This window comes from Grus americana, chromosome 1, assembly GCF_028858705.1.
Source record: "Grus americana isolate bGruAme1 chromosome 1, bGruAme1.mat, whole genome shotgun sequence".
NCBI classification, from domain to species: Eukaryota; Metazoa; Chordata; class Aves; order Gruiformes; family Gruidae; genus Grus; species Grus americana.
Window position 1 is genome coordinate 194,950,063 of NC_072852.1, and position 17,164 is coordinate 194,967,226.

Consider the following 17,164-nt stretch of genomic DNA (forward strand, 5'->3'; position numbering starts at 1 on the left):
TAGCACCATCCTCAGTTTTCAGTCTGAATAATCATTCAGCTTTCATATACACAGATTAGAATTACAATTTTGCAGGAACTTTCCCTCTCCTAACAATATCAAAAGATTCAATTTCAACTCTTAGTATACTGGTTGAGCACAAGAAGTTATTGGACAATATAAGCCATACGATAACTCCCAAAACTTTGACAGAAGAGGGAGAAAAACACACAAGCAAACCCTCAGATAAGTAGCATATTGCAATTCCTAGGCTTGATTTCTCTTTGAAGGACTCTCACTGCTGCTGAATCCAAGTGATTTTTGTGCTTTTTTTAAAAAAGCACAACACAAATATTCCTCAAAGAGGGTTCTTTGTGAAAATAGAGTCTACATCCAGGTTTTGCAAGTTTAGTTTTGTGAGCAGTAACTTTTGAAAATAGACAGATAGGAGGGTCTAGAATGAAAATGACAGAATTTTTTATTCTTGGCTCAAGAAATGTAAACATGTAACTAAATAGCTTAACTGAAATTAAAGAACCGCATAGCTCTTAAAACTACTTACTATCTCAGTTCTTTCATCCTGTTGCTTTGCTCCAGAAATAGAATCATTCTCTCTAGCTTTAGAAAAAAGACAGACAAGTCAATTCATTTGCTCCTAAGCAATTTGCTGCGTTGTGTTTTGGGGGGGGTTCTTTGGATTATTTTAAATGCAACTGAAATCTGTAAACAAAAAACTGTTAAAAACTAACCAAAAGTTCTGACTAAAGTGTCCTACAGGTGAGGCTGAGGGGCAATGCACAAAAGCAGTTTCGTAACAGCATAAAACACCCAAAATCATAGGTTGTAGTTGCTACTATGTAGGTAGACTGGTTGCCACTCTGAGCCCACCATCACCGCTAATCCCCTTTCCAGCAGTTATTCATGATACAACTAATTGTTTCTGTCAAGGGATATAGATGTGATCTTTAAGCCTCTGTCAGGAATTTGGTTTTTGCCATTTCCTCCCACAAGAGTGGTCTTTTCCCCTACATTACAAAAGAAGATACCTAAAAGAGCAGCATATTCAAATAACACGTTTTATAGACATGGCATCTAGGTTCCGTGTTGCAGCCGAATGACTCACTCTTTCCTTTTACAGGTGCCAGATGGCAGAGTAGGCATCACTACTGTAAAATACTAGGCTCATCCAGGAAGTGGGAGAATGAGAAGGAGAGCTCAAACCACAGGTCATTTCCCAGAAGAACATCCTTAAGCTATGTACTTTCTTCAGCTTTCCTTTTCAGGTCACATCATTCTGAACCAGTGAACACCCAAAACAGCACAACTCAGTAGCTTTGTGAAAAGTATCACCCCCTCCCTGCCAACAGAGGAATCAGAGTATCTCAGGTTGGAAGGGACCCATAAGGGTCATCAAGTCCAACTCTGCTCCTCGCAAGACTACCTAAAACTAATCTGTATGATTAAGAGCATTGTCCAGATGCTCCTTGAACTCTGACAAGCTTGGTGCCGTGACCAATTCTTGCATGAGGAGATTCCCAATTCTTGCAGGCATTCTTATCATGCTTTATATGCTTGCATGCTCTATATGCTTTGTACAGTGACAGTTTAACCACATGGAAAAAAGCAAGCAGGCATCCATGTGTTTCCATTTTCTCAAGAGTTTTCATCAACAAATCATAAACTCAAATTTCATTTTGCTTATTATAAGCTAAAGAAATCCCATTTACAGCAACACCTTAGGTTGAGGCTTGATGTTAGGGCTGCGTTATTTAAAGTCACCCACTAAGCATCACTGTAAGACTTTTGTCCTTTAGAAGTAAAAAAAAAAAAAAAAAAAAAATCAGTTCACACTTAGTGTAATTCCAGTGTCAAAACCAGAAGTTTTTAACCCTTAGCAACTGTTCATTTTTAGAAATACCTATTATCACTGTTGCACCAAGTGTAGGAGGAGTGGCTAAGGAACTTGACCAGGACATATCTGGATCCACTTCTGCTCCCAGACTTTCAGAAATACGTTTTGGAGTTCTGATCTAGAAATATATTTAACAATTATTATTTCTATGCAGAATTCTAAATGTACTACTCAGGAAAAAGAAAACAAAATGCAGGAATAAAATATTTACCTCCAAAAGTTTTGGTGTGCAAAACAAGCTTCCATATGGTCCTAAAAAACATTATGTAATAAGGATATTAAGTAATACCTAAGACATAAGGATTTATATCTACAAATATCAGATATTTTTAAAAACCAAAAAAGTGAAAATACAAACCAGGAATATTACTTCTTTGAGGTGTTCTGTAAGTATTCCTTAAAATAGTTGGACTGCAAAACAAAACCAAATTAAAAAATATTAGTTTCCCTTCTCAATTTCTGAAATAAGTAACTATTTCAGACATTACATACGTTGCTGCCTCCATTATTTTCTTTCTTTGCAACCATGGCTACTTCCCTGACTAAATAAAATGTTGATTTCTCCTAACCATCAGTCAGTATTTTAAACCTTACCATAAGTTTATTTGAAACTGTAGAATGCTTCATTTGTGAAATGTTAATTTTCAACGATGATCTGTCTGACAAACAGTATACTGGACTTCTATATAACCACACTTCTCTTAATATGCTGTATGAAGCCATGGAAACTGGCTGAATTAATTGTTTTTAATTAAATGATTAGTTTAACTGTTCTTATAATCAACATGAATACTTTGAGCAGATTTATCTGAAATATAACTATTTAAATGTAGAAATCAAGGCTATTACTAAAAAATCTCAGTAAATATTACAAATAGCTTTACAAATTGCTACTTGAAAAGCACATGATACATCACTACCACTCTTTCTTGCACCGGATACTGAGGATTTGGGAAGCTGAAATAATGTCAACAAATGCCCTATATGCCAGCTGTGAAGTAGAAAAATAGGAAGAACACCTAAAAGTGAGGAAGTTTTCAAAATTAGCTAGCATTTTATTTTCAATTCACTTAGTATCTTACAAGTATCATAAATATACAAGACATACAAGATTGACTGCTCTGAAGAAGTGTATCAGTCAAATGGGGTGGTTTTAATATTTCTTTTTGCTTAAAAAACAGTTTATTTTATATTTGTCTTGACATTTTAGCATACCTAGCAGCAAGGCAGTTGCAGCAGGTACCAGGAGGAGAAGCAAGTATTTCATTTTCTTGATCTATTTTTCTTCTTGTGATACTTGGGCTTATCAGATTCTCTCTGCCTACAACATAGAAGATAATAATCAACACAATCTTGCAGAACTACAAGTAACAGTTTTGATTTTGAAGTTTAAAGATTAGCTTTTAAAACCACCCCAAGATCTGATTTTGTTAAAAAAACCCCAAACAACAAAACACTACCTTTTCCCCCATTTATTTTAACATGTTCAAATTCTATATCCAAACAATGCTAAACACATTTCAAATGCACAGCCAAAAGTTCTCATTATGCCACATTATTCATTTGATATATAAGTGTTTCAGTATATTTCCTGGACATTATTCAAGTCACCTATTCCATTTCAGTTTTAGTATACTGTATTGTGCCTTTCTTGTCACTGCAGAAGTTATTCTTAGGAGAAAATCAATACATGAAAACATGCATTTGTACCAGCTTTCCCTCAAATTTACTTAAGACATACACTTCTTCATTTGAATAAGCAGCATAAAGCAAACATTATTTCTGGAACTGTCAGTGGAGGCACTGTCACTGGTACCAGTAGTTATTTATATGCTATGCATCTCCAAGAAAAAGAGTGTGCCCACCAAAGCAGAAGAATCCTCTGAACAGTGAGGCCCTTACATGAACGAGCAACTACTCAAAAGAATTCCTACTCGGAAATTTCCAAACAATTTTCATATCAGAAATTACACCTAGGTTTCTGCATTTTTCTCTGCTTATGAGTTCCTGAGTCCACATGCACAGCACGGCACTGCACCCCAGTACCACACCAAGGTGAAATCCATCAGCTTCCATCCATGCTCTTGTTTTCAGAAGTAGTAAAACCAGGTACAAGAGCCAGCTGGCTCTAAACAAGAAACCCAGGAGAAAAAGATCTTGGGCCAGCCACAGGTAACTATAGAAACTTTAGTAATATTCTCTTTGCTTCCCTTCCTTAGGGAGTGTATACAAATGTCTGCATGCACAAACACAGAACAAAAGTAACCATTTTGAAACAGAAGAATCATAAGGTTCTTTTGTTTTTCCAATTTATGAAATGCTACCAAGAATTCACTAGGGACTTAACACTGTAAAAGTCCAAATAGCTAAATTTAGAAGAAACATGTTGTCAGTTGAGAATCAGTTGAACAGAAGTTCAGCAATCAACTTAAGAAAATCAAACAGGGTAGCAATATTCTATGAAAACAATGTTATAAAGTATATTTGAACAATAGCACAGTTCTACACCTTTAAAAACTTTGCTTTAGGATCTAAGAACAATTCTGGTAATAAAGGGAGCCTTGTGTTCGTCTGTAACCTGTTTAGAAAAGCTTATCTTATTGTTAGGAGGGCACAGACAGAGTAGATGAATTGCAAGAATGGGGTTAGATATTCTCCCATAGAAAAGATTCTTGCATACATTCTCCATAGAAATGATTCTTCTCTCTGTCCAAGGAGGATAGGTACTATGGCTTGCAGGTACATCAAAAAGGAGCAGTGTGACATGTACTTCCATGACATACTTGGGATTTGGAAATAATGTAATAAGAAGTACTTCATAAAACCTCTAGAATTCCTTGTTTCCAAATGGAAAAGTGTAATTGCTTTCCATTGCTTACAGTTTTACTAACTCAAATAGCTTAAGGCTTCTAAATCTTTCTAAGAAAGGTTAAGGAGTGCCCTACAGATTACCTCATACTTCAGCATGATAAGCATCACTGTCTCTCAATAATAACTAATAAGCTTGTTGTCTCTTTATATTAACAGTATTTAAAGTATTAGGACCATGACAATATCTTTTCCACAGGGAACTTTACATATACATTACCAGTTTATTGCAAGGCTGAATTCATTAAGATTAATTCTGCATTTTTTTAGGCAGTCTTCAAAAGCCTATTAAGATAGTCATACAATTTCTGCAAAAGCAGTATTATTATGTTAATAATCATCAGCTACAACAACAAAAGGTAAAAAAAAAAGTCTCTTGCTTCTGGAGGGCACAAGCAGCCTTTACGTACCACTTAAAAAAAAAAAGTAATAAAAATTACTCACCTGCTCCTATTTTTTTCTGATCCAGATCTTTTCCAGGAGAAGAATAAGGCGGCAATGTCATATTTTGTTCTTTAAAAATCAGCGGAGTTGATGCCAGCTGACTGTACGTAGAGGGTTTTGCCTTTGGAGTTTTAAAAGATGTTTGATCAAGCCAGCCAAAGGGACCATCGAGTTCTCCTAACAATTTAGATTCATATGGGGGTGCTTCTGCGCTGAGTTCTTCAAACCAGTTGAGACTGATAGGCCCTAAGTCTATGAAGACAAACATATGGAAAACCTCATGAAAAGGAAAAAAGAATCCTCCATGCAGGATGTGAAAATACATTAGGCATTTAAATGCTAGCAGCAAATCTTATTGTTCCTTCCATTGTCATACTTCTGTTTATTTTATTTCTAGATAGCTTTGAACTCTGATACCCACAAAGTATAAAAGAATGCCTGCCCAAATTCTCAAATCATTAACAAAACTAACCAAAGAGCACATAAATATCCACTTTGTTTAAAATTAAAAGTATACTTCTGGCTTTTAGTTTATCTCTTATTTTATTCAGACTGGCAAGTTAAACAGGTTCCTTATACTACTACAGGTGCATTTGGCAAAAGCCTAAACCTGGTCTGCATATGGGTACATAGAGGCCACAGCTAAAAAAAAAAAAAGTACAAAAAAGTCACTGAGCACATATTACGAAAAAAAAGTTGCAAATAAAAATTTAAAGAAATACATTAAAAAGTAGATATTAGCAAATACAGATTTGGGGCAAGAAGCACAGCTAACAACTTGCATAATGCTTTTCTATGGAACATACAGCAGATGTGTATAAAATATCAATGTCCAGAAAGCAACCCTAATAAAAGTCATTTACTGCAGAAAAGCTGTACCTGATTCACTGCAACGTGCCTTAAATATTTCAAAGAAAGTCGGTCTTTCCACAAGTTTGTAATCCATTTTCTTATCCATAACATTACTGGAACAGTTGTTGAAAAACCTGAGAAAAAATAAGAAAACACTGTCATACAGTGCTATTCTAATGCTGTGGGCCTGCTTTCCTGCCTCTCGTGGTAGGTGTGTTGTAACTTTAGGACTGTGATGTGTGCTCAAAACACCGCAATGATGAACATGGTATGCAAACAAGACAAGAAGAGTGTGGGGAATTATACCAGAGATAAAAATACTCAGCAAATACGGGAGAAAATCAAGATGGAATGGGAAGAACACTTCTGAGGTGTTTTAAATGTAAATAAAAAAATCCACGCTCATTACTTTATATTGAGATAGAATATATACTATTACATATAAACTCCTACAACTTATGTGCCAAGAATTTGATTTAAAGTTGCTTTCAAGTGGAGCAGACGTTGCCAGTTTTACAGTTGTATTGAAAAACAGGTATAAGCAAGATTGCCACAGACACTTTCCTGTTTAACACATTTATTGTTTCCACGGTAAAATCAGTTTCCCACGCGATGGCTGCTTTATATGTGCTGCCTTACCAAAACGATGGGAAAGACAGGCATTTTTAAAAAAAAAAAAAAAAGGGTAAAGGCTACCCTAAGAAAGTCACATTAAAAATTACCGCAGAAGCACATTTTAAAAGATGAAGCGACCTGAAGCGCCCTATCCCCGCAGCCTCCCGTTAGGGAATGCCCCAGCCGGGCTACCGCCCACCACGGGGCGCTGCCTGTGAAGCCGCCACCGGGTCACCCCGCAGGGCCGAGGGGCCTCAGAGAACGAGCCCCAACCCCGCCCCCCGCGGCAGGCCGGTAACCGCAAACCCCCGCGCAGACTGCGAGGAGAAAGCAGCGGGAAGGACTTCCCTCCCCCAGCGGGGTTAAATCCCCAGCAGGGACGCCCCCCGCGCGAAGGGGCAGCTCCCGGGGCAGGGCAGAGCCACACGCGGGGCCCTTACCTCCCTCAGGCCCCTCGGGCGGCGCGGCGCCCTCAGCATCGCCTCACGCGCGGGGTGGGCGGGCCGGCCTCCCCCACAAGGAGGAAGAGGGCGGCGCGGCCCCGCTGAGAGGCACACTGCCGCGAACTCGCTGCCACTACGTTCAAAGCTTGGCGCCAACACGCCCCCAAGCGCCTGCGCACTGAAAGCATCCGCCGTTCCCGCCTTCCCCGGCCTGTACGTCACGGGAACGAGGCGGGGTAACGGCCAGCACCGCCTCTCCTCAGCGGCGCGGGGGCGGCCCGGAGCCCGGCCGCTCCGTCTTCCCCAGCCCTCCGCAGGAGGCAGGGCGAGGGGGATGGGAAAGTGGGGGCCAGGCAGCTGCTGGTGGAGGAAGTGCGAGCTGTTTTGTTAACGCTTTCCCTCCATGGCTGATTTCTCACCAAACAAAAAGGGAGTGTCCTCAACCAAATCTCAGCCAGCTTCTTTTATTCACACGTCCCTACGTACACGAGAAATGAAGTATCACATCCAAGGTCGACATATTCCAACTTACTATTGGAATAATAACAACAACAACAATAATAGTAGTAGTAGTTAACACCAATGTCCCAGAAACAGGCTCTAGAAGTCTTTTCACAGCAGTACCGTGATGGAGAGACATTGCCTGTAGTGGTCTCAACCTCATCTTTTAGCCAGGTGGTTTTGTAGGCCTTGACACATGAAATTATTATGGTGGTTGATGTTAGAATATAAGAGATTATTATCCTCTACATACATGTCCATTCCCATTTTGACTTTTAATAAGTTCTTGGCCTCAGCGATGAGTCCATAAAATAACTTCAAGTTGGGTGGAAAATTCTTCCTATTACAAGTTTTCACTTAGCCATCTTTCATTTTAGCTGGGTGTTCATCTGCTCTTGTGTTATAAAGGAGTTTCTTCCTACCTCTCTATACCAGTCCTTATTTTACACAGTTTTATCACATCACCTACTTACTCATCAGTCACCTTCTTCAGTGTCTCTTCAGACAATAACTGAAATCCTTGAACAGATCTTTCTCAAATACACTGTGAATGTTCAAAGATGTCATCCCTACCAGCTCTTCTCTAGCCCTTATCTTGTTGGTCCATTGAATTTTATAATACAAACGCCTTTATGAAGGTGGTGAAGAGTCATGCAAAGATATTATTTCACATCACATCAGGTCCAAGGACCTGGGGATTCTCCAGTCTCTAAAGGCTCACATATACAGTTTGGAGGATTTAATTACATGATTTTAACTGTATTACCTTAGAATTGAACTAAAGTGATGTAATTATGGAAAGACTATTAGTCTAATCTGTAAGTGCTTGCATTGCTAAAAATTATTTCGTTATACAGGTACTAAGCCACTTTTCCTGGTATAACTGTTTTCCGTCCGAGTGTTGTACAAACTGAAGTACATTCCATCTTTTCCTAAACCAGTACAGTCGGTAGAAAAGCCGCATGTAGACAACCCCCAAGTAATGGAGCAATGGGGATGCTCAGACCTTTTAATACCGATAAAGACTTCTTTTCAGAGATGTAACTGCCTGCATTCTTTGCTTACTTGTCCGCGGGGTACCCACTTTATCTGGGCTTTCTTAGTTTCCCACCCCCGCCTTTTCCTTCTCTTAAGACCACAAACAGCAGGAGTTGTGATGAGGCAGGCTTCCCCTCGCCATGAAAGCCACGGCTGTCCCAGCTATGGCTGAATTACATCTATTCATCTTTACAGGGGCTTGCAGCCACGTGCTACTTTTTGAGCACCGATTACTTCTCAGGGGGCACACAGCTCTGTCATGATCCTCACCGTTTTATTCAGCCCTGGATTTGTTATTGCAGCTCCTAGCCCTGTGGCTGCTTTTCCTACCTGCAATCACAAACGAAGGGCTCCAGGAGCAAAGCGGGTCGGCCCGTGTGCGCGTTTCCCAGCTCTGCACAGGCCTTGACCTTCTACAAAGAACTTAACGAGGTAAGGAAAGGAAATCCTGTACGCGATGGCCGAGCAGGGGCTTCGTAGTCGGCGTGTCCAGGCTTCCCAACTCCTGTTTCAGCTCGGCCACCAGGAACAGGCTCTGGGAGCAGAGGTGAGGGCAGGCCTACAGCAACCAATCCTCTCTGCCTCCCCCCCCCAGCCCTACCGGGCTGGGGCCAATTTCCCCATCAATTAGCAACAATTAGCAGCACCTATCCAGATAAGATAAAGGCAGGACAGGGAGATAGCCAGCACTGACTTCTTCTATGGCTATGATCATGGAGAGCTTTGTCTATCCCCCCTTCAGCACGTACCAGAGCTTCAGGGGCAGCCTCACGCCAAGCCGCAGCGGGGACCCAACAGTGAAGCAGCCCAGCTGGAAGCAGGGCAAGAGCGGCGGTATCAGCCCTTTCCTCGGGGGGCCGCTCACCCCCATGCCCTCTGACTACCTGGAGAGCTACCGCCGGGCCCAGCTCCAGGCCCTGCTGTCACACGTGAGCCCCGGGCTGACGATGCGGCTGCGCCGGGCCAACACCAAGGAGGTGGGGGTGCAGGTGAACCTGCGGGCTGACGCCGCCGTGCAGTGCTCGCTGGGGCCGCGCACCCTGCCCGTTGGCCGCCCCCTTAGCCCCGCGGCCCTCCGCACCCAAGGGCGCCTTGCCCTCTACTCACCTGTGCCGGACCGCCGCCTCTTCACGCTGCCTGAGGCCACTGCACTCCAGGAGAAGGAAGAGGTGTCTGAAACGACCCCCGAGGAACAGAAGGCGGAGGATGGTAGCAGAGAGCAGCAGGAGGGCCAGGCGCAGGCTGCTCTGCCGAGCGAGGAGACAGCAGAGGCACCAAGGGAGGAGGCCGCAGCCCCCAGACAGCGGGCTGCCTTCCAGGTGTGCAGCGCTGGGACACCGGGGCCTGAGGAGAGGCTGGCACTTGGTGCAGCCTCCTCTGGGTGGGGGGGCGAACCACAAAACAGGCTGGAGAGAAATTTGCTCTTGAGCAGCAAAAGACACAGTGATCCCCACCCTGGCTTCCTGCCCAGGTCTGCACCCCAGGTTGGTAGCCCCCCGCCAGCTCTGGGTCCCTTGCAGGAGTGGAGTTTCCAGCCTGTGGAAATAGGTGGTGCAATGAGGGAGCTGGGCTGGGTGTTCTTGTGGTGCTGGAGGCTGCTCAGTGAATTTTCTCTCTGCAGTTTTTGGAGCAGAAGTATGGCTATTTCCACTGTAAAGACTGCAAGACCAGATGGGAAAGTGCTTATGTGTGGTGCATTTCTGGAAGCAACAAGGTAGTCAAGTCATTTCTTGTTCCTGATACTTGTAAAAATGGCAGCAAATCTCTGACAAGTCAGATGTTTTGACACAAGTTTAGGTATGTGTACTGAACACCCTGAGTAAGTCTCTATAGTAACTGAGAGCTTGCTTTCTTCAGGTATACTTCAAGCAGCTCTGTCGCAAGTGCCAAAAGGGCTTCAATCCCTATCGAGTGGAAGCAATCCAGTGCCAGGTAAGTTACAGATTTCTGTGCCTGGTAAGAGTGCTAGAGTTTGTCATGTACTCTAATAGTTTACAGTTGCTGAATCAGATATATTGACTTTATCTGGAAGAGAACTTGCTTTCGTCAAAGTACTAGGAAATGTTATTTGGGAAAGGAGTAATGGGATAGGACTCCCTCCTCCTGCCAATAGCTTACACAAACAGTTTTCTGTTCATACAGTGTTACATCTAGGTACATGTAGGGTTTTGTGCTTCTAGGTGAGAAGGCTCTTACAGCTTAACTTCACAGGGTTTTTTACACAAGAGCCCATGTGTTGCTGTGATTAAGGAATACTAAATGTCAATCTAACATGAAGTGAGCACCTTTGATCTACTACTAATAAAATATCTTCTTTAAGACCTGTTCAAAGACTCGTTGTTCCTGCCCTCAGAAGAAAAGACACATTGATCTCAAGAGACCTCATCGCCAAGAACTTTGTGGCCGCTGCAAAGGCAAGAGGCTGTCCTGTGATAACACCTACAGCTTCAAATACATTGTCTGATCTGTGTGCCCTCTGTTTTGTGTTTTGTGCTTTGTACTTTGTCAGTCTCTTGCAATGTTTTGACTTTAGGCTTTTGACCTGGCATTGGATAATGGATAAAGACTTTTGTATTATTTATAAAGTATTTAATGTCCTTGTATATATGCTGTGAATAAAATTCTATAAAAGTCTGCACTAGTTTGTTACCCCTTAGTTCCACCTTGCTGTGATAAGAGGAAAATATATCTAGAAGGACGCAGAATCTGTTTGACTTCCTGAAGAAAACAGGTTTTGTTTTTAGCATGCCTTTAGGGAATGCTAAGATTAAAACTGCAATAGCAAGTTTTTCCTTCAGTCACTTGAACTAGTGTGGAAGATGCAAATAAATGTTCTGGAGCATAGTCTAGGTAAATGCATCGGCAAGTGTCTCTTCCCACTGCCTCTGTCAAATTTATAACAAAAAAAAAATCAAACAGCAGTTTGATAATCAAAGACTATGTCTGATAAAATATGAGGGAAAACTGTAAGCTTCACATGTTTTCCAACTGAAGAGAGAAAAACTTGTTGTGTTAGAATAGCAAATTCTCTAGACTTAATGTGTCTTAAGAGAGGTAGAACAAGTCCCTGTGCCCTCAATTCAAATAAAGACTTCAGCTGCTTTCTGGTCATGTAAGGTATCTCCACAGTGTAGGTGGCTTAAATGTAACCATGTGCTTTCATGGAGACCAGATGCAGTCAGGTGTGTCCTAATTAAAGTACTAGTGTTGTAGAAGCACAGTAGGACATTGCTGCAGTTCATGTTGTCCTAGAAATTCAGTTGGGCTTTGCTGGGAATGTACTGATTTCTATTCTACCTGAAGTTTAGGAATGATGCTAAGAAAGCTAGATGGTTATATCATGGATTTTGTTGTATCTGTGAAGAATGATTGAATACATTTTGTTGGAAGGAACCTCTGGAGGTCTTCATGCTCAGTGGAGGACCAATTGAATGAAGTTGCTCAACAGATTGCACTCTACCTGCAGGACAGTAACAAGTGGTATAGAGCAGGTGGTCTGTCCTGGGACCTGTCCTGTTCAACATCTTTACTGGTGACGTGGAAGAGGCAACAGAGTGCACTTGTCAACTCTGCAGGTGACACCGAACTGGGAGGACCAGCTGATACAGCTGAGGGCAGTGCTGCCTTTTGGAGAGATCTCAGCTGAGTGGAGGGATGGGCCAACAGGAGCCTTGTGATATTCAGCAGGGCCAGGAGGAAATTCCTACCCCTGACAGGAGAACCCTTGGCAGTGACATAGATGGGATAGCCTGGCTGTGGGGCAGCTCATTGCAAAGTGCCCTCAGGGTTTGGTTGGCAGCGAGCTGGGTATGGAGCCAGCAGTGGGTCCTGGCAGCAAAGGGTGGCAATAGCATCCTGGGCTATGTGAAGAGAAGTAGAGCCAGTGGAACAGGGGAAGCAATTGTCCCCCTTTACTCAGCGCTTGCTAGACCACATCTAGATTGCTGTATCCAGTTTGGGGCTCTGTGAGAAAGATGATCAACCATAAGGAGTTCAGTGGAGGCCACCAAGCTGGTCACAGGGCTGGAGCACTTGGTCTCTGAGATGTTGAAGGAACTGGGCTTATTCAGTCTGAATAGAAGTGAAGGCTTCAGGGGCACCTAACTAGCCTGCCAGGTTATGGTTATTCAGGAAAGACGGAGCCAGGCCCTTCAGTTTGGCTCATGGTAGTGGGCTAAGACAACATACATAAATAAAAAACCATAGGTTCAGACTGGATAAAGGAAAAGCTTTTCCACCATGAGAACAACCAAGTAGAACAGGTTGTCCAGGGAGGCTGTGCACTTTCCATCCTTGAATGTTTTCAAGACTCAACTGGATAAAGGCCTGAGTAATGTGGTCTGAACTCCTGGCTGATCCTGCTTCAAAGTGGAGATTGGACTAGGTCACCTCCTCAGGTCCCTTCCAACCTGAATTTTCTGGTAGTTCTGTGATCTGTAAAATGTCCATGATTTTGCCAAGGGATAGACCAGATCTCAGCTTTCACCAACCACTAAAATTTTTGCAGACTACCACAATTACAGTTCTGCATAGCTTTCAAAAGTGAAATACATAGCTGAAATTTGAAGTCTTTGCTAACCATTGTGGATTATTTTACTCAGAAAAATAGCTGTGTGATTTGCCTTGCATCTATTTTGTCCTGCACCTACAACTGTGCTGCAGAGCTTTGTGGACTGCAAAATCAGAAAACCTGTAAAAGTTGATTCCACCCATTTTATGCATCGATACAAGTATTTTTCCCAGATCCATGTAAAATTGTGCAAGCATTTTGAAAATGAAAAAGGGGTAAAGGGGAGAGGGCTTTACTGGATTCTCAGAGCCGAGGCTGATACAGGAGGCTGGACAGCTTTTCTTTTAGCTTTAGCATGAGAAAAAAACCTAGTGAAACCCAATGCTGGAACAAATCGGACCCTTACTGATGTTTTTAACAGAAACAAACCTTCACCTCCATTTTGGATTTTTTTCAGTTATGAAACTGCTTTAGTCAACGTACTCTTTCTGGTTGAGTTGTAACTACAGACGGACCAAATAATCCTTACATTTCTCACTGGTTTCTTTCAGTATAATGAACGGTTTCACCATAAACGATGAAAAAGATGTCTCTTGGGGGCTGCTGATCATGGATACCATCCGCAACAGTATAGATACAGACAAGAACACAATCTTCACAACAAGCACATACTCTGTTGTGATTATATATGACTTTTATATTTTAGTTAAATGGATGTACTGATCCAAATATCAACCAAAGTTACTTCACAAAAACGGTAAGTGTATTTACAGAGTGAATAAGTTACATAGCTGTTAGAATAAAAGTGTCTCAGATGTGCAACAGATTTACATGCATACATTTAACACTGGACAGCAGTTAAATGTAAGAAAAAACATACAGGTATGACTTTTATATATACATTACAAATAAAATAAGACATCTCTTTAAAGAAACTTAAAAGAACTTGCATTTCACGTTAATATTTTTACTTTTTATACTCAAAATTTGTATTAAATAAAAATAGGCATGCATAACAGTTCAAAAGATTTGACTCTGTGATGGGACTTTCTCCTACAAAATGGCGAGTTAAATTAGATCAACCATCCTTTAATAGTATAAATATATTCATAAAAGCAACCCTCTAGTAAAAAGCAGCCAAGGTCCTTTAAAAAAAAAAAAAAAATCTACCAAGACCATTCATGATGCTTGGGGGGCCTAAGAACAGACCTCTGCAATATGATCCAGTACCTTCAGAGACAGTAGCCTAGTAACATTAGGAAATGTACTTCATAGCAGCTCGTTGTTTTAAGATACAGTAATCATATTCAAATTACAGTGTACACTAAACTGTAGTCCATTTACAATTTGTTTCATATACACAGGCTCTCAGCTTTTGACCAACAAGTTTGCGAGATTCTGTGGCCAGCTTCATTCTGCCCATCTTTCACTCAACCAAGTAAGAGAAAAAAGGAAAAAATGTACAAGCTTTTTTTTTTAACAAAAAATATTATTTTGTGAAGGAAACATTGCACTTTTGCCAACCTAAAATTAATTTGCTATAAAGGAAGTACTGTTCAGTGTAGTAGGCTTTGGTATGCAATGGAAGTCATTTCTTCAGTAGTGAGTTGCAGTTGCTCAGTGAAATGCTAACTGATTTTTGTGCAACAGAGAACAAAGGATGTTGTCCCAGATGCTCTATGCTATCTTTGTCCTTACAGTATTGCTACACATTTGAAGTTCAGCCCATATCTTTTTAGAAGAAATCCTAAACGTAACAAGAGCGAGTACAGTTTGACCAAACCTTTGTAAGGCTGAGAAGACATTGAGCCACCTCACTCCAACAGGGCAGCGCTCCCAGCTTGCAAGAGGACACAAAAGTCCTGTCAGAGACTTGTGCCGGAAATGCTGGAGTCTGGAAGAAAAGTATTGATGACCCGGTAACTCTGAGCTCTGCGAATCATATCGCGGATCTCTATATTCAGTTCCATTAATTTGGTACAGATTTCAGTCAGGCTCTGGTTGGAGCCCACCAGTGCATAGGTGCCCGTCTGACCCAAGGTTTGGTGCCGGAAGTAAATGTTCAGTAGTGTCTGGACTTCATCGTCAGAGCTACTTCCAAAGATATCATTGGGCCACAAAATTCTGCAATCAAACAGGAAAAGAATGTGTGTATCATTAAGGGTTTATTAGCACAGATGGAAACCAGGTGACAGAGATCTCTAAAAGGAGAACTGACTCGCACATGCTTAGAAGCCAAAAGCAACTCACTGTTTCATGCTACTCATTTGTTACTCAGACTCTGGTATCAGGCACAGAAATCACATAAAAGCGCAATTCCTATTATCTAAAGAAAAAAGCTTAAGAAAACTGATTCAAAGAAGTGAAACTGGGCTGAATGTTAGCTGGTGCCAGTGACATACACCTGTAAGGAATTAGCTCTTTATATAAAAAGATTCTCAAGAGCCTCATAGAAGTACTTCCTACCTACGCAATGTAATGAAACATCTTCACTGTTGCAAGCATACATGTTTGTATTACCGATTTGATATTGTTACTTGTGGCACACCCCTGCAAAAGTTAGTAATATTGATGCCCCCACGTACCTTGTGGAAGCACGTTAAATTAATGATGCTGACTCAGCACCTTACATTTAGTATAAAGTTAGGAAGGTAATAAATGCATGCTATTCTAGTAACAGGAAAGTCTAATATGAGCCATGTAGCAAAACTTGCCTGCATTCTCTTATTTGTCGGACGGCTTTAACAAGTTCATTGTTTTTCAAACACTCCAGCATGGATTGAATAGCTGCTTCCGTAGAATTGAACGTGGGCTCAGATTCTGTTGTCAGAGGCTCAGCTGCGATTGCAGCAGTAGCATCCTTAAGATTTTTCTTCAACTCACTCAGTTCTCTTGACATATTTAACAGCTGTTCCAAGGAGAAAGATGAGAGATGGGTATTTTCATTCTCCATAGGCACTTCAAGTCTGTTCTTAGTACTATGTTAGATGCACACATTAGGAAAAAGACCCCATTCTAACACAAGGACATTTCTTGATCTCTCTGCTCTGTACCATATAGGGAAAACACAAACTACAGATTTTTAAGCTTTGTGCTTCCTTTAACACTGTGTTGTATTTTTGGCTTGCTAAAATGCAAGAAGACACCTAAAGAACCTTTTATTTTTCACCCCTACTACTTTTTTCATATCATAGTGGAAAAGTTTAAGAAAACATACACTCCTCCTAGCAAAGATGTTGTTATTTATTTACAAACCACATGCAGGATCTGATATGATTAACAGATGGACAGGAATTGTGTGACCCTTTGCCAGGCCGAAAAGTTAATATGGCACAAGGCTCATAAATTGTTCATTTCTAAAGATCTACCTTTTCATGCTAAAAATACCACTGTCACATGAACTAACAATGGAACAGGCTATGGCTCCACCAAAATATACGAATTTCATGGTGAAACAGCTTTTCCTCATATCATTGTTCCCCAGGTCTGTAGGCTGCATTATTTATAACAATTTAACAAAATTGTAACTGTGAAATACTGTTACAGAAATCAATCCTCTTATAAGGAACACAAAATATTTCTAGAATTTAGACTAAGACTAGATGCCTACTGTCCTGTCTTTAAAAGTGAAGAGTCCAGTCACAGCACGAGCCAGCCTTCAGAACAGTTCCTTAAGATACAGTAAGTTTTCAAACTCTTTGTACTGCTACAGCACATCTGATAAAACAAACCATTTCCATTTATAGGGAATCTGTAAACTACTAGAATCTGTTATAAAATACATTTCATAGCTTGAAATTTTGTTTCACAGCTACAAGCAAAGTACAGTAACTTCTTCCCCTGAATGATTTAAAATATAAACACCTTACCAGGAGAGAAATATATATGGAATGGCAAGTTATTTTACTATCTTTCCTTAAATGACGATCATTCTACTTCAAGTGATCACCTCAAAGATATTTCAAAGTAGTATTACATGTTTTATGCAATTGTTGAAAAGAA

General features: G+C 41.1%; 3 protein-coding genes across 11 annotated transcripts in view; 1 reads left to right on the plus strand and 2 right to left on the minus strand.

Annotated features, from left to right (window-relative positions):
• The window catches only part of BRCA2 (BRCA2 DNA repair associated), a 43,041-nt gene extending 33,196 nt beyond the window's left edge, over nucleotides 1-9,845 (minus strand). Inside the window, exons 1-8 of the mRNA XM_054806964.1 lie at nucleotides 9,760-9,845; nucleotides 6,083-6,189; nucleotides 5,204-5,455; nucleotides 3,107-3,212; nucleotides 2,250-2,302; nucleotides 2,103-2,143; nucleotides 1,898-2,009; nucleotides 542-597 (exon numbers count right to left, since the gene is read on the minus strand). Coding sequence (XP_054662939.1) covers nucleotides 542-597; nucleotides 1,898-2,009; nucleotides 2,103-2,143; nucleotides 2,250-2,302; nucleotides 3,107-3,212; nucleotides 5,204-5,455; nucleotides 6,083-6,161 — 699 coding nt within the window. The 5' untranslated portion in view covers nucleotides 6,162-6,189; nucleotides 9,760-9,845. The remainder of the gene's footprint in view (nucleotides 1-541; nucleotides 598-1,897; nucleotides 2,010-2,102; nucleotides 2,144-2,249; nucleotides 2,303-3,106; nucleotides 3,213-5,203; nucleotides 5,456-6,082; nucleotides 6,190-9,759) is intronic.
• ZAR1L (zygote arrest 1 like) lies at nucleotides 9,366-11,116 on the plus strand. Its single transcript, XM_054807078.1, has 4 exons — nucleotides 9,366-9,971; nucleotides 10,274-10,366; nucleotides 10,510-10,584; nucleotides 10,973-11,116. Exons 1-4 carry the CDS (start codon nucleotides 9,366-9,368, stop codon nucleotides 11,114-11,116), a joined length of 918 nt encoding a protein of 305 aa, XP_054663053.1.
• A 2,715-nt stretch (nucleotides 11,117-13,831) lies between these two features.
• Nucleotides 13,832-17,164, minus strand: part of FRY (FRY microtubule binding protein) — a 254,495-nt gene continuing 251,162 nt past the window's right edge. For all 9 annotated transcript variants that reach the window (XM_054807035.1, XM_054807025.1, XM_054806999.1 and 6 more), the window contains 2 exons: nucleotides 15,877-16,070; nucleotides 13,832-15,286 (listed from right to left, as the gene is read on the minus strand). In XM_054807035.1, coding sequence (XP_054663010.1) covers nucleotides 15,028-15,286; nucleotides 15,877-16,070 — 453 coding nt within the window. In that variant the 3' untranslated portion in view covers nucleotides 13,832-15,027. The remainder of the gene's footprint in view (nucleotides 15,287-15,876; nucleotides 16,071-17,164) is intronic.

Bases quoted from the DNA above. Each gene is read 5' to 3' on its own strand.
- ZAR1L (XM_054807078.1), top strand. From the start codon at position 9,366: ATGGAGAGCTTTGTCTATCCCCCCTTCAGCACGTACCAGAGCTTCAGG. The intron at 9,972-10,273 runs GTGTGCAGCGCT...TTCTCTCTGCAG, and splicing joins GACAGCGGGCTGCCTTCCAG to TTTTTGGAGCAGAAGTATGG. The intron at 10,585-10,972 runs GTAAGTTACAGA...ATCTTCTTTAAG, and splicing joins TGGAAGCAATCCAGTGCCAG to ACCTGTTCAAAGACTCGTTG.